Here is a 17185-nt window from a genome sequence, read left to right on the forward strand (position 1 = left end):
TATTTTTTCTATGGCGGATTAAAGCAAACAGAGATCTCCACGCTCCCCCAAGGTCACTCAGCTGGTAAGTCTCTGAAGCCATATCTGAACTCAGATTTCCCTGAGTGCAGGCTCAGTGCTATGATCCACTGAGCGTCTAGTCATCCCTAACAAATACATATCTATCATACATTCCCCGTTGTGGGGCATGGAAGCAAAGGCTGCATGTGTATTATAGCGTATATTATATGTAGGTGTATAAAGAGTTAATGATCTGGGGAGTGTAATGTTCTCTTCTCCAAAAATATAATCTTCTCTGGGAGCAGGTTTCTTGGGGGGCTTCTGGGAGCAGCCTTAGTTTCAGTTCAGTTCAATAATCAGCCCAAATATAGCCAGGAGCTAAAAAGTATACTCCAGTCATTATATCACTAGGAAACTATTATTTGTTGTAGCATTAAATCAGTGCTAAACTAGATTTCACCATTGTCTCCTTAATTCCACTCAGTAGTACCCTGTTTCAAGTTCTGGCCCATAACATCTCCGTGTAGGATCAGATCAATCCTAACTGAACCATGCTAAAGTAGATAATTATATCCATTCCAGTGACTTAGTACCTTGTAAGAATCATAACAGGGGAGACTAGATTTAGTACAACAATTAGAGAACCATGCAGGACCACCTGTAATTAAGCGCAGCTAGAGGAGGCACAATTCCTGAGTTCCAGACAGGCTTGCCATCTCCAATAACCATGCTGTTGGCCCTCACTTATGTCTAAGAGCCAAGACCTCTCCATGGACCATCCCGTGATGGAAGGGTTGTTGTATTTGCAAATGGCCACCAGGTGGCAGCATCTTAAAACTTTCCTCTGCGTGGGAGTGATGCAATTTTACCCTGTACATTGCATCCATCCCTGTGATGGATTCGGTGATCAATAAACAGGAGCCTAGGGGGGCAAACATTACCTTCCTTTTGTAGCTCACAGTTTCTGGCCATTTCCATTAGAAAGAGCATTTGTGAGATCAGAGACTTGGGAAGATCTCCTTTAAAGGTCAAGGAGTCTGACCCTCTGTACAGACAAGATAGGTGAGGGAACAGAAAAGGTGCAGAGAAGGAGATCTGAGCCCGGGTGCTGGCTCCAAATCCTGAACCCTTCTGCTGGTCCCAGGGTTCCACGCAGGTGACGGAATGACTGGAAAGCTGCTCTGAATGAAAAATTCCCACCGATCTACTCAACATCTTTTTTCTTTGTATATGCTTTATGCTAAAAGTATAACATGTATACATAAAATGTATATTTTCCCCGATGGAATGTATGTTTCTTAAGGACGGGAGTCATTTGTTTTTTATCGTTTCATCTCTAGTACCTAGCACATCGTAGGTGCTTGATATGGGGAATTGGGATTAAGTGTTAGGAAGTGGTAAGTGCTGGAGGCCAGATTTGAAGTCAGGGCTGTAAGCATTTCTTAAGTGATCACCAGCTCTCAAGATTTAATTCTCCCTCTGACAGTTACAGTGCCCCTCCTATTTTTTCCTCTATCTACTGTGGAGAGGTAACAATATTAATAATAATATTATTATTAATTAGGGCTTTGAGGCTTACAACATCTCTAAAAGCTTCTTATGATCTTTGACCCTATTATTCCCCAAAGAGTTCAAAGGAAAAGGACCTTTATGTATAAAACATTTATAGCAGCTCTTTTTGTGAAGGAGCTGTCCCTGTGAATAGAGCTAAACTTTTTTGTATATGAAATAAATTTCTTTTTCTTGTTTTTCTGAGGCAATTGGCTTAAGTGACTTGCCCAAGGCCACACAGCCAAGAAGTGTTGTGTCAGATTTGAACTCAGGTCCTCCTGACAGCAGGGCTGGGGCTCTATCCACTATACTAACTAGATGCTCCCGAAATAAACTTATTAAACTTTTTCTACCTAACCCTTTTTGCCCAAGTAATTTTTATGTGACTTCTAGTATATAGGTATATAAGATAGGTATATGAACCAAACATTTACTGATAATAAACCATAATTTCATGACCTCACATTCAGACTTCATAGGGGGTCAAGACCCACAGTTTAAAAACTTTTGAAGTAAAGGACTATTATTGTGCCATAAGAACTGATGACAGGGGCCATTTCAGAGGATGCTGGGAAGACCTTTATGAATTAATGAAGATCCAAGTGAACAGAACAGAACAGAAGGGAACAATTTATATGATGACAACATTATAATGAAAAATAACTTTGAAAGATGAGAAGTGATTGAAAAAAAAACCCCATCACCCACCTCCAACAGGATCAGTTCCTGTCTACTTAAGGAGAGCTGATTGGAGTGGTAAATTTTTAGTATGAGATTCACACCTAAGAAATGGTAACTGCTACAGAGCAGGGCTTGATTTCTTGTTTTGTTTATAGTCCAAGCTTAAGATGACAAAAATGTTAATGATGCAGATTAAACTAAAAAGTATGGCTGTACTTTCCCCCCCCCCAGAGATTCAGTTTGCTGTTAAACATTTACAAGTACACCACTGCCCATCCCCTGCTAGAGAAGTGATAGATTTAAAATGCAAAATGAAATGTATATTTTTGAATATTGTGGGGGATGTTTGGCTGGACTCTGCGTATTTGTTGAAAATTTCATTTATTTGTTTGCTCAATGAGGGTTAATGGAAAGAAGATATAAATGCCCAGAAGCAAAGTAATAAATAAAGGTTTACAAAGTACTTTATATGCATTATCTTATTTGATTCTCACAATGAGGCATTGGGATGAGAAAGAAATCTCTAGTGGATTTCTGATAATGTTATCAATAACAATAATTTATCTAAGCCTGCTCTAGACCAGCTCATCCTGTTCTATCTTTGTCTACATCCTCCCATAACTCCACCATGGGGGAGTTCATCCAACATTCTCGTATTATCTTTCTCCATTTTCCAGATGAGGAAACTGAAGTTCAGGGAGGTTGTGAATTGTCCAAGGTTATTGTTTGTCCTTTGTTCTGGAAGAAGACCCTGACATCTCGAAGGGGACACCGTGCCATGTAAATTGGATTTAAGGGAGGGAAGACTGGGCAAGGTCACCTGCCTCACTTTCCCCTCTAGAACCATCTGGGCCCAGTGGCCAAAGAGAGATCAGGAGATGGCCAGGAATGCAGGCCCTGGGTCTTTTTAAACTAAGGTCTTTAACAGGTCTCAGTTGGACTGAGGCCATACCCATTCAGTGATTAAGGCCAGAAAAGAAAGGAGAAAAATACTCTTTTTTTCATCTAGTCAAAAAACAAACAAACAAACAAAACAATCTGGGAGGGGAGACCATTGGGGTTTCTGGCCAAAACAGACAATTTTTATTTATACTTACTCAGAGCCCAAATAATAGTCAAGTGAGGCTTGAGCTGGGACTTCTTGTTGATCAATCAATGGAAGCCAGTGTGACTTAGGTTTTGAGGTATGGTCCTTAAGAAAGAAATCTAGCCCATAAACCCCAAGATATCTTGCTAGTTTTCAATAATCAAAATTTATATTCTTTTGGGCAGAAACCTACGGGTAATGGTATGATTCTGTTTAAGGACAGAGGGAAGGGAAGGGAAAAGAAAGAAAGGAAAGAAGGAAGGGAGAGAAAAAGAACAGAAGAAAGAAAGGAAGCTGTTGCCCAATTGGCCAGTTCCAATTGGGTTTCCTATGGGGCAGCTCCTGCTCTGATAGAGGTCATTTGTCCATCTCTTGAAGAGAGCCATGACTCAGGGAGGAGATGCCATGACATACAGGTGAATTGGACTGAAGCCAGGGAGGATGGGGCAATTTCTCCTCCCTGTCCAAGGTCACACAGCTAGTAGGTGTCGGACCTCCCAGATCTCCTGGTTCTGGAGCCCAGCCTTCTCTTAGCTGGACTGCACGGACCCCCATCTAAGATTTTGGGAAGGCCTGAGAGCCTCGGATGCATCCTGGGGCACATTGCTGCCTCAGCTTCTCCAAAGGCTCCTCCTGTCATTTGTGCCTCAGGCACATGGAAAGCTTTACATCTAAGGGGGCAGAATCAGACGGACAAGCAACCATGATTCCTATCCTACCAGCTAGAATGGTTTAAGGATTAAACCTAATGGGCTCAAACCAGGTCACAATGTAATTGGGAAATGTTTAGCACAATTTAAAAAAATATAATATCAATCAGGTGAATTTGTGGTTTTTGAAGTCAATATGCTGCCTGCAGGGACCATGATCACAGTCTATTTGAGTTTGACACCATTTCTCTCAATGGTCCGATTTGTCTGTGTGCAAATGGCAGATAAACTCTGCTACAATTTGGAACACCATTAAAGATTATTTTCATATTCAGAAAGGCCCCAAGGGGATGGAGACCAAGGTAGGATGGGAAGGGGAGATCCAGGTAGACAAAAGGTAAAGTCTAAGAAGATTAACTTTGAGAAAAATTAAGAAACCAGGCTAGGATTCATAGGAACAAAGAATCAAGAGGCAGTTATGGTGAGGACCCCAGACCAAAAGTTCTAGGGTGCTGTGGGTCAGAACTATGTGTTCATTATGGGTCCATTCATTCTTCCATTGAGCCTACTGACACTTATTGCTAGGGTTCAAAGAATAGAGCTCAATAGGCAGCAAGCTGCTTTCAGAAGTACTCCAGGCTTCATGTATACATATATTGTATTTAATTTATACTTTAACATATGTAACATATATCGGTCAACCTGCCATCTGCGGGGGGGGGGGGGGGAAGGAAGGGAAAAATTGGAACAAAAGGTTTAGCAATTGTCAGTGTTGTAAAATTACCCATACATATATCTGGTAAATAAAAACTATAATTAATTTAAAAAAAAGAAATACTCCAGGCTTACCGAGCCAGACAATGGCCTCAGAGGGTGAGGGGGCCTAAGGGAGGAGCAAGTCCAAAGGGCTCAGTTGGAGAGGAGTAAAGGAATAAGGATCTGGGCAGTTTCTGCGGGCTGTTAAGGACCAATTGCAATGTCGATAGACATTTTGGCACAGGGGTCTTAGCCAGGCAAAAAAGATACTCAGTTTTACTATTGTTGGACAACAAAATGTAAAGGAATTCCTCAGTTTAACCTTATGGGTAACGAGTGGATGCTGCTGATGCTGTATCGGGGAACCCTTCTAGTGATTGTGGTCCAGGGGACATTGATTAGCTCATAGAGTTTTAGGGAAAGAGCTTGTTGTTCTCCTTTTCCGTGGTGCCTCTTCCAGAATCCAGCAGAGGGAGAGTGGCCCCAGCCAGTGAAGCCCATGGCCTTCAAAGACACTGCATCCAGCAGAGAACAAGTCCTGGAGTGCAGTTTAAAAAGATGCATAACGGATTAGGAGTCCAGTCCGGGAAGCTGGGACCCGTGGGGCCCAGGGCCAGGATACCTGCTAGTCCTAGAGTGTGGACAAGTGGAGCTCAGGGCATCAGCTGCAGCAGAGGAAACTGGAGGCCATAAAAAGGGGGGCAAGCAGAGGAGCGAGCCTCCTGCAGAGATGGGGAGGAGAAGGACCAGGAGAGCAGAGGCTCTGCCGGGCTCAGCCCCGGAAGCAGGAGCCATCTCTCCTCATGCATGTTCTGGTGATATCCATGGGTCTTCTGGCTCGTGAACTCTGTCTGTGTCTGCCCTTCTCACTGACACTATCTACTTGTGGAGCAGATTTTATTGCTACTGTTCTCGTTGGACCATTTTAGCCAAAAATTGTACATTTTAGCAACTGATTCCTGTGTGCCAGTAGTTTATCAGTGGGGGCTTCTAATCTATGGCCATGGGAGTAGGGACCACAGACACTAGAAGGACCCAGTCTGTCATTGGGAGTTGGAGAAGTACGGCAGAGAGGATGCTACAAAGGGGAAATTTCTTACATTCTGGGGCGTTTCCTTCTCATCCCTTCCCCATTAGCTGCCAGTGATTACTGTCCCAGTTCCTTTTAACCAGTAAATATCCAGTAGCTTTCAATAGGCATGTTTACTAACAAAATATGCCTAGGGAAGTGTAAGCATTTCCTCCCAACAGCAAGTTGCAGCTGGTGGTGCAGTTTGACCAGAATGTGGACAGCACTGAAGGAATGTCATGGAGAGGGGAGCTACTGAGGGCCTTAAGTGCCCGCCCGAGAAATTTAGAGGTGGTGGGGATGAAGTAATGCGGCAAACGTCTTTACTTTGGGAATATTATGGAAATTAGTTGGAAGACGGATGGAAGAGGGCAAGCTGGGAACCAATGGAAAAGCTTTTTCAGTAGTCCAAGTAAGGGATGAGACCCTGAATGGGCCATGTAATGGAGAGAAATGGAATTGATAATTACCAATTGGGTATTGTAGAGGAAGAAGGTCTGGAAGAAGGAGGGGGCCCAATAAAAAGACAAGGTTGAGGAAGAGTCTCTGTTTTCAGGCTTTCTAAATGAGAAATACGCACTGGACATCTAAAAGGAGATTTCTAACTCACAGGGCCTAGAGGATGGAAGAGGAAGGCCTGTAGGTTTGGGAGCCATTTGGAGGGAAGTGATCATTGGGATGGGAATCAGGTCACCAAGGGAAAGAACATAGAGAGAAAAAAAACATCCACAATAGAGCACTGGGATGTAGGGCAGGGATTACAAGCCTGGGATGTAGGGCAAGGATTATGAGCCAGCAATGGAGACTTTAAAGCAATGTTCAGACAGGTTGGGAGTGAACCGAGGGAGAGTGGGGATCAGTAATATCAGATTCAAAAAGGGATGGTGGAGGAAAAGCCATCAGCTTGAACAGTTAGATGAACAACTGTCCCTAACTGTGCAGTTTCAGGAATTGGGGAGACAGATTGCATGAGGGTGAAAAGGGAGTGAGCCGTGAGGAAGTGGGGATAAGGGAAGAGAGGTAGAGAGCAGTATTTTCAGGGCTGGCTGAAGGTTTTTAAAGAAGGGGGTAGAGCTGAATATGTTTGTAGACATGAGAGGCCAGGAAGCGATGGGAGATGAGGGGGATGTTGGCCAGTTATGGTGGCTTCCCAAAGGGGTACACAATCATATGCCACAAGCCATTCCCCAGCTTATTGCTCACCCAGTTTACTTCTAAAGGCAGCCTTTTAGATGGATGTAGCCGCTCACTTTGGTCCAAGGCAGGTCACTTGGGCTTCTCTCCCTCCCAGGCTCAGCTGCTTTCAGCCAGAGTGATCGCCAGGCTCTGGACCTGTGGCGGATGACTTTTCTGACCTTCAAAGCTCACAAGCTTGCAGACTGGTCTTTGCCATCTCAGAATTCCTTCTTGTAAAGCAGGAAAAAAAGATAGCACAGAGACAGAAACCACAGGAAGGCAGCGTGTTCATAGCGCCCTTTCTGCCACACGGAGGCTTGCAGCCTTCATTGCTTTCTTCCTTGAAAGGAGCCAGGCAGGAAAGAGAGAACATGGTTATTGGGGGCTCTTGTTTACACACTCAGAAATCCCTCAGAAACCTTTCCTCCACTTTGTGGTAAGTGGAGCAGAGACGGTCGTGGAGTCCCTGTCTGCGCCTGTCTGGAATCCCCATGGGAATGCTGCTCGTCCTCGGCCAGTTCCTTGTTCCATATAAAATGTGATGAGGTGGTTGGACCCGACAGCCCTAAGTTCTGTGTCTGTGATCTTCAAGTTCCTTCTGTGTAAAGCAGGGGCAGGCTGCACTCTGCTCCATGCTTCTGCTCTTTGGAAAGAGGCTCTGGCTTTTCTCCCGTAGAATTTCTGCCTGGAATTCCCTAGCAATAACCCCCCTAGAATCTTTCCAGGCTTCAGTGGCTCTTACTCATTTGAGGGGTGACCTTTTACCCATCCTCCTCCTCCTAAGTCCAGGGCAGATCGCAGCCTGCTGGTGCATCTGGTACCAGGTGAAAGGATTCTTATCTATAGAATTTCTCTGCTTCCCCATTTCTTTATTAATGTATGGCATTATTGCACCTGGTGTCCAATTCTGAGGAAACCTGATGGGTATTTTCTGGACCCTTCTTCCCGATTTAGGAATTGGATGAAGAAACGCACCAAAAAATTGCAAGAGAAATGAATCTTTCTGAAACAGCTTTTATCCAGAAGCTACATCCGTCAGACAACTTTACCCAAAGTAAGCAAGTTTTTATGGCTTTGGAGCAACTTTACCTTGTTTACTTAAGATAAGGAAGAGATAGGTAGTTATTATTTTTTTTAATGTGTATATTGAATTGTAGAAGTGAAGGAATTCTCTTTAAACTCATCTCTTGGGGAATCATCCTGACAATTTGTCATATGCTCTTGATGTTCCTCTAGGCTGTAAAAAAAGGAAAAAAAGGTTTAGCCTCATAGTATTTTGGCTGTCTTAAGTTCTAAATAATGGAGAGATTTTTAAGTGTTTAATTTAGCTTTTTTTTCTCCTTTAAGAACATTTTCCTGGCCCAAATGCATCTTGGGAAAATCTTTAGAAAACAGAAACAGAAACAGGTGAGATTGTCCTGATCTAAGTTCACTGAATCACTAATTTTCTCTTTTCTTTTTCTGCAAAGGTTCCCGCTTTGGGCTAAGGTGGTTCACGCCAGCGACTGAGGTCCCTCTCTGTGGTCACGCTACATTGGCTTCCTCGGCCGTGTTGTTTCACAAAATAAGTAAAGTGTCTTCATTCTCTCTGTCTCTATCTCTCTCTGTGTCTCTGTCTGTCTCTGTCTCTTTCTCCTCTCTCTCTGTGTCTCTGTCTGTCTGTCTCTCTCCTCTCCTTTCTTCGTCTCTTTGAATCTTTATTTCTGTCTCTGTTTGTCTGCCTCTCACACACTGTTCATTGGTCCCTGAAAGCAACAAAGAATCTTGAATTAAGAGAGATCCATGCCAGCCCCTCGTTCAGCTCCATGACTGATATTTATTGAGGTCTCATGGGATGAGAAGCACAGTACGGGGTTGGGCCAAGAACACAAAGAGACAGGGCTTCCCTTGAGCCACCTGAGGCTCAATTAAGAATTTATTAAGTGCCTGCTTTGGGTCAGGCCTCAAGATGGGCTCTGGGGACACAAAAGCAAAAGACACAGCAATTCTAATGGGAAGACGAGCACTTAGGGGAAAGGTCAGCAGGTTCCAACCCAGTCTTGTCCTCCTCAGGTAACTCACAGAACCTCAAATGGGCAAATCAGAACCAGGTGGAATGAGGAAATTCAAAAAGGGTTTCCAGGAGATTGGGCAGGGCTAGACACGGCAGTGAGGAAGGCCTGGGTTCATGTCCCATCTTGCCCAATTATTGGCCGAGTGATTCTGGGCCAGTCACCTCATCACTCTCTGCCTCAATTTCCTCATCTGTGAAATGGGGATAACAGCTGCCCCCTCACAGGTTTTCTAGGGCAGTGAGGTGGTGCCGGAGCACACAGAGCACCAGGCCCCGAGTGAGGAGGACTCCTCTTCCTGAGACACTTTCTGTGTGACCCTGGCTAGGTCACTGCTCCCTGATTGTAAAATGAAAGTGGCAAGTGCTCTGGTGACTTTGCCAAAGTGACCCTGAATGGGGGTCACAGAAAGTTGAGCACAACGGGGCTATTGGGAGAGGATCAGGTGAGGTGTGATGATGATGATGATGATGATTATGAAGAAGAGGATGATGAAGATAAAGATGATTATGTTGAAGATGAAGATGTCTCTAAATCTTCCTGGCCCTCAGTTTCCTTACCAGTGAAACGAGGGGCTTTGATGAACTAGCTCTCAGGTCTCTTCCATAACGGAGTCCCATATTTCTAGTTGCAGAGAAGGCGCTATGGGAGTTTGGAGAAGGGAGGTACATCTTCTGGCTGGCCACGGAGGGAAATCTTCATGAAGGAACTGGGGTTCGGAGGGGTCTTTGAAGGCTGAATAGGGATCAGTTGGAGTTTGGGAGGAGGAGGAGAGGAAGAAGGGCATCCAGGCAGAGGAAAATTATGAGCAAAGACAGAGAAGAAGCAGACAAGTGCAATAGTGAGCAAAATGGTGAATCAGAGCTAGCATGTATATAGTACCTACTGTGTGCCACACTGCTGAGCTCTTTAAATTCTTATCTCACTTGATCCTCACAACAACTGTGTGTGGCAAGAGCTATTTTTTACAACCATTTAATGGATGAGGAAACTGAGGCAGGCAGGCTAGGTTGTGTCTGAGGCAGGATTTGACCTTGGGTCACCTCTTTCTCCACGGAGCCTGGGTGGATACCCAGCTGCAAATCAAGGATTAAGAAAAACTGAAAAGACGGTCACTTATGGCAAAAGAACACAACATTTTTTCTCGTATCTTGATTTTTTCAATTAAAGTAGTTTTTTATTTTGGCAGAAAATGTGAATCAGACGGTAACTTTCGTCACTCTGAGTGGGGAGCTGAAGGCCAGACAGGCAGAAGACGGAATCATCATGGATCTGCCCCTGTATCAGACACAGCCCAAGGTTGGCTGCCATTGGCTGTGGGCATTGTTTGGGTGCTGCATGCAGCACATTTTAAATGGGATCTGTTTCTGTTTTTGATCTAGGATGTTAAGGAAATCCAGGACTTAATCAAGGTTGGTTCTCAACTCGAACCGTGAGCTCGCAGGATGAGCGAGACTTATTATTCCTTACGCACAGACTTGGGAACGGTAAACGGAATCTCGGCCAGTCCCGATCCTGAGATGGGCTTTGTAGACTTGACCAGATTGTCACAAGGGCCTAAAAAATACGAAGAATCCCTGGGCGAGTTCAGGAGTGAGCAGGCAGAGAGAACTCGGCGGCCCTCGGGCCCCTGACCTTCCTGGTCCCATGGGTCCCTGGGGCTGTGAAAGCTGAGGTGGCCAGGGAGCGACTCACCAAGAAGCCTTTGTTTCTTCATCAGGTGGCTCTAAGCAACGTACGGGTGCAGGACGTGCGTTATTCTCCAGACACCAAGAAGCTCCTAGTTCGGATTGATGATTCCTATGGAAGGCAAGTCTCCCTCCAGGCCTTCTGATTCTAGGTGATCTCCGGCCTCCTTCTTCCCAGACTCTCCAGAGGGATACAGCTAATGTGCCAGAGTTTTTGTTTTGCTTTGAGGTTTTTTTTTTGTTTTTTTTCCGGCATTTTCTGGCTATTGGTGCTATACTTTGGGGCAGTAACCCATTTTCAGGTGCTGAATGAGTTTAATGTCACTGTACATAAGCTATCATCGGCCGTGTGTCCTGGCTGCTTACTGACCTTGCATTGTCCTTTGCATAAATGACCCATGACTTGTGAAAAGCAGTCATGATTTATCACCACATTTCTAGTCACATAAGCACATTTTGGACTGCTTCGTTTCCAAATACTTCCCCTCCGTCTTTAGCATCCCTTTGACCACCAAAGGCTCTTTATTCAGGAGAGAAGATCTCATTCTGTCCTCCTCTTTCCCCTCTCTCTAAGGGGAGTATAACAAGTAAGGGGGGAATAATAGATTGTGTGGGTTTAATTAATTAAATTACTGTTAATTAAATTGATTAAATTATATTATTATTTATTTAGTGTTGTTTATTATATATTTATTTATATTAAATATTGTTATTTATTATAGTAAATAAATTATTATAATAAGAAATAAATTACAATTAAGTCATTAATTAGTTGTGTGGGTTTAATAGGTGAGGGCTTGGCAAGGGTGTGAAATGTATGATGGTGATGCTTAATCCTTCCACAAGGTCCTTCCTGGAGAACCTGGCAGTGAACTCAGGGAATCTGACACAGGTGGAAAATACAGGGAAAGTGAGGGGACTCATCCTCACCCTGAAAGGAGAGGGGAGCGGAAAGCCTCAAGGTTATGACTTCTACTCCAGATATTTTGCCCCCTGGGTCGGCGTGGCGGAAGACCCTGTTACAGGTGCGTTTGTGCTCAGAGGGGGGGAGTCGGCAGCGGGGGCTCCCTCATTAACAGGTCCTGACAAGTTAAAGAGCAGCCACTTTCTGAGTGGCCATCCAGGGCTGTGCTGACCGCTGGGGACACGGACAAAGGCCGAAGCTGGCGGTCAGATCTCCCCCAGGCCTTCTCCCTCCTCCCTGCTCCCGTTGCCCAGCTCACAGATGGAGCTTTAGTGTTTACTTGTAGGGTGAACGCAAGTCCAAGACTGTGAATCAGTCCTAGACTCCCTGACGGGATTTGTTTCTTGGAGCAGAGGAAGAATTTATAAATGCCTGTGGACGTGGAGATTGAAGCGTGAGCCGGTGAGGGGGACAGGAGAGAAAAGGAGATGGGGCGGCTTTGCTGCTGCTTGCCCACTGGAAGAGTGGGGGCTCGGGGCTGGCCCTCCCCGTCTCGCCCGCTCATTCTTGTACACTGATAGGACCAGTGCAGACCACCTCTTGGGAAGCTCTCTTGGTGCCTTTGGGGGAACCTCCCCCATCTGGCCCAGATTACCGGTGCAGGCTGCGGGCATGGGGCTCCCCTGCTCCTGGCAGTTAGGCTTACTTGGTTTGCCCCCCACGACATTCATTCTCCCCTTCAGCGGCTGCTGCTCCCAGGTCTTGTTGTCGGTCAGTCCTCGGCCTCCCAGGCTTCCACCGAGGCCCTGCTTCTGGGCCTTCTGAAGCCTTTCCTGATTCCTCTCCCAGTTGATACTTTTTCTCCTCAAATCAGTCTGTTTGCCTTGGATTTGTTTTGTATTAACTTATCTGCTCTCTGTGGGATGTAAGGATTAATTAGCACTTGCTGGCTTGAAGTGAATTGGTCTCCCTTCTCCAGGCCTGGTTTCCTCTTGTGTAAAATGGGACCAAATGAATTCTTAAAGACCTCTTGCTCCTGCTCCTGCCCCTCCTAGAGCAGGCCCTCTCACTGCTCCAGAATTGGGGGCAGATATTTGGGCTGTTTGTCCTCCTTCCGCTCCCCCTTCAGAACCCAGCTATGACTGCTGAGGCTGCGAGCCAAGGGAGGGCTGGCCGGAGGCAGGCCAGCAGCAGGAGCTGACCTGGGAATGGGGGGGCCAGGGCCTGGCCTGGCAGAACCAAGGGCTGCTCTTCCAGGGGCAAAACACAGGAAGGAGGTATTTGCTCTGTGAGGTGAAGCTCAGCAATGAGGCCGTTTGAAGGACTCAGGAAAATACTCGCAGTAAGCACAGAAGCTTCCCCGGCAAGGCCCCCCCTCCCCTGGGAAAGGGTCCTGGCCAGCGGACGGAGACAAAGGGAGGGCGCTTATGCCCACAGCCCTTCCAGGCCGGCCTGGTCTCTCCTCCCAGAATACTTCACTCTCTCCACCAGTGAAATGATCCCAGACTCTCAGGAAGAGTTGGAAGGTCTCTCAGACATCATCTAGTCAACTTCTTCATTTTGTGGAGCAGGAAACAGTCTGAGAGAAGTTATATTATTTGTGCAAGGTCACACAGGAGTATCAGTAAATCATCATTTTTAAACATCTTCCATGCACCAGATCCTGCGCCACAGACTAAGGCTTTATATCAAGAGAGACAATGTACTGGTCCACATGCATGGACACATATATGGACACACATATATACATACACACATATTTATTTTGCATGTATCTTATATATTTTATATATATAAACAAATATATTTATAATTATGACAAATATATATTTAGACAAATATTTTTATATATTATAACAAGTATCATATGTAAATATACTTATATATTATCACAAATATTATGCATATAAACATATATAAAATGAGTATAAAATCATGTATATATTATGTATATTATCACAAATATGTATGTAAAATTATATTCATATATTATGACAAAGCTTCTATATAAATAAACATATTTATATATTATAATAAATATGTAATATAAACAAATATACAAGATATATGCAAAATAAATGTACAATCATTGGGGACAGGAAGACTCTGAAAACTTGGAGAAGAGGGAGAATCGGAAAACCTTACACAGAAGGGGACCTCTGAGCTGAGCTTTTAAAGGGAACCTGAGATCCCAAGAGGGAGAGAAGGAAGAATAGATAGATGGTAGGTGTGAAGATGGGAGAAGGAGGGTCATGTGTGGAATGGTGACTCGGCCAGTTTGGCTGGACTCTAGAGTGAGGGAATAATGTCTGTATAGTCTGAGGGGGCCACAGACCCCTGTCACCCAGCTCTCTCTTCCTACATCCCACCTACACGCAGACTGGCAGGTTGGTTCAGTATCCCCAGAAGGACAGCCACATGACTACAGCTCAGCCCTCAAAGACCCAGGGGTAACCCTGGGGTGGGGAAATACACTCTCACGATGATTCTACACAAAATTCCTGAGCCCCCACTGGTGTGCTTTCTAGACTCACAAAATCCATCAAAATGACATGTTACTCTTTAATATGAAACATTCACTAAGCATCAAGATAAAAGCAGCATTAGTAATAATATTTTTTCAATAAAAGGTAAAGTCACTGTAATAACATAATCAATTACCCATAAATCTGGGTCACTCTCCCATCAATACACAGAGTATTCTGGGGGGGGTTGGGCAGAGACAGGAGTAAGGAAATTCATGAGTGCAGGACAAAACTCTAGCCTACAGATTGGACAGCAGGGATCTAGCTTAGAGCTCAGTCTCTCCTATGTGTCTCGTCATTTATCCAAGGGATAGTTTTCTGCTAAATGTTCTTCTTTCAGCCCCTTTCAGTAAATAAAATGTTAATTTGTGAAAGATAGGTTTGGACAGGAGGAGGTTCTTTCATGGCAGAGACAGGTGGGAGAGCTCGCTGGCATTTCTGACCTAGCAGGAGCCAGACTGGGAAGTCTTCAGACTTCTTGGGCCCCAGTTTTGGTGAATGAGCCCGTCTTGTCTGGCCTTTCAATCCTACACTCTTAGGATATCCCGGACTCTTCTGTCGTGTGGTGCTCACTAATCCATTTGTTACTAAATATAAATGTGAGCTCTAATTCCCCAGCAAACATAAGCGTCTGCTGCTTACCGCTCACTTGGGCCCGGGGATGGGGGATGATGCACCTTGGGATCCTCTCATCCCAGTTTTGTCATGGGAGGATTGCTTTGGCTCCGGAGCCTGCCGACGCAGGTCCCGTGGAACCCCCAGCTGCTCCCGGGCTTCAGGAGGGTCACGGAGTCTCTCTGCTTCTGTCTAGGGTCTGCCCATGCCGTGCTCAGCAGCTACTGGTCGCAGCAGCTGGGGAAGAAGGAGATGCGGGGTAAGAGGCTTCCTTCTCCTGTAACTCTGCTGACTTTGGCCCCTTTTCTGTCCAGGTTTACAGCTAATTCTACTGATAGTTATCTATCGCTCCGGGTCAGCCAGCAAGCAGAACCAGTCCTTTAGTAAGTTCTAGGAGCCAGCCATTGACCTCAAGGACAAAACCAGACAGTTCCTGGACTCAAGAAGCTAGCATTCTGTTAGAGAAGATGGCAAATACACAGATTTGAAAATCCTGAGTTCAAATGTAATCTTAGACACTTACTAGCTGATCCTAGACAAGTCACTTAAAATGGGGACAATAAAACCTGCTTCCTAGGGTGGTTGTGAAGATCAAATGAGGTAATAAAAGTAAAGCACCTAATATGCTGTTTGGCAAAGAGTAAGTGCTGTATAAACGTTAGCCATTATTATTAAGCAAAATAGATCCCTTGGTAAGTTTTTTTGGAGGGACAAGGGGACATGAGCCTCTGGGGAGTGATCACAAACATGAGATAATAAAGGGTATTTGGAGTATTTTTTACAAAGGCTTTCACTTTAAGGTCATTCTGTGGGTCAAAAAAAATCCATATTGTGACCAAGTCCAAGCATCTTCCTGGAAGGGTCAGAATTCTTCTGTCCGGAGGAGGGGAAAGACTAGTGAACCAAGAGTCACGAGAGCTGGATTTCAGTCTCTGCTCCATCCCTAACTGCCCTGGGACTTTGGCCATAACTCTATCCCTCTGGGCCCAAGTCTCCTAGTGACATTAGAGAGTTGGGCTGGACAACCTGTGTTGACACAGAGGCAGTGTGGTGCAATGGAGAAAAATGGGAAGAACCACTAGATTTAAGGCTGAAGAATCAAGCTTGAACCCTGTGAACCTCTGTATAGCCTTGCTTTCTTCACCCATAGAATGGGACAGAAGGTGAGGTAGGATGATCTCCAAGGTCCTTTCTAGCTCTAAATCTTAGATCCTTACTTAGGGAGCTTGAGTATTATGGAGGGAGTGGGGGCGCAAGTCTAGCATCTTCTGTCTATGAGACAGCAGTGGGATGGGGAGGGGGGATGCTTTTTGCACATTAGAGATAGATGGATGATTGAAAAGGAATCCGTGGAATGGAGGCTCCTGACCTGGGGTCTGCAAACTCCCAGAGAGTTTAGGAACAGATTTCAAGGAAGTCCATGATCTTGGGAGAGAAAAAAAGGCTATCTTTGTTTTCATTTATCTGTAACTGAAATATAGCATTTCCTTCAATTATAAATTTAAAAAAAATTTATAAATGGAAAATGGAAAAAATCATTCTCAAGAGAGGTCCATAGCACAAAAGAGGTCATGACCCTTGGAGAAGGGTCATAAGAGTGACATCTGACCAAAGACCAATGAATTAAAAAGTGGAAGGTGATGTGACTAATTTTATTTTCTCTATAGCTTTTCAGTGTTCTCGCCGTGGGGGAGAGATGAAGGTTTCCCTGCGGGATGGTGGAAGAATTGACATTACTGGTCAGACAGCTTTGGTTCTAGAAGGGAAGCTGACCATTTGAAAGTCACCATGTCAAGCATTATTTCTTCTGGTCACTTTTGCATAGTTGCTCTGTACAGTTTAAATACAGATTTAAAAGGAACATGATTGATGTAATGAGCACATTTGAAAATTAGCAAATAAAAGATATACATTTTAAAATTATTGGGAAGTGTGAGAGTGCCAGAAAGGATTGCCATCTCCAGTGTGGTGACTTGAAACAAATGGAATATCTGAATCTCAATTAAGATGCATCTAATGCAAATTAAATTGTGAACTCCTTGAAGACAGGAACTGTCTTTTGCCTCTTTCTGTACCCCTACTAATTTAATAAATTTAACTGAGTAAAATTTCAACTTTGTGTAGCTGTGATGTCCATCCTCGCCACTGACTGGAAGGGCTGGATCATTCTCTCAAGGGCATTGCCCTCCACCTCCAGTGCCTCAGAGGACCAGAACAGCTTTTCAGACATAGCAGGGTGGTGCTGAGGTACCTAGCAGTGCCGCGATTCAGTGGAGAGACAAATGCATCTGGATCGAGAAGATCCGCATTCAAACCTTGACTAGGCCATTTATTACCTTTATAACCCGGACAAGTCACTACCTCTCTTGGTCTTAGTTTCCTGCTCTGAGATACTTGGACTATATGAAGCCCTTTCAGCTCAAATCGATGAT

The 17185-nt window shown here is 44.7% G+C and overlaps 1 protein-coding gene across 1 annotated transcript in view; it reads left to right on the forward strand.

Moving 5' to 3' along the window:
- PBLD (phenazine biosynthesis like protein domain containing) overlaps positions 1–16867 on the forward strand; it is a 21414-nt gene extending 4547 nt beyond the window's left edge. The window contains exons 2-9 of the mRNA XM_074296585.1: positions 7925–8024; positions 8440–8538; positions 10211–10320; positions 10404–10433; positions 10742–10830; positions 11556–11734; positions 14950–15012; positions 16421–16867. Of these exons, the coding sequence (XP_074152686.1) occupies positions 7925–8024; positions 8440–8538; positions 10211–10320; positions 10404–10433; positions 10742–10830; positions 11556–11734; positions 14950–15012; positions 16421–16533 (783 nt within the window). The 3' untranslated portion in view covers positions 16534–16867. The remainder of the gene's footprint in view (positions 1–7924; positions 8025–8439; positions 8539–10210; positions 10321–10403; positions 10434–10741; positions 10831–11555; positions 11735–14949; positions 15013–16420) is intronic.
- Positions 16868–17185: the final 318 nt, after the last annotated feature.

This window comes from Sminthopsis crassicaudata, chromosome 2 (assembly GCF_048593235.1).
Source record: "Sminthopsis crassicaudata isolate SCR6 chromosome 2, ASM4859323v1, whole genome shotgun sequence".
Classification (NCBI taxonomy): Eukaryota; Metazoa; Chordata; class Mammalia; order Dasyuromorphia; family Dasyuridae; genus Sminthopsis; species Sminthopsis crassicaudata.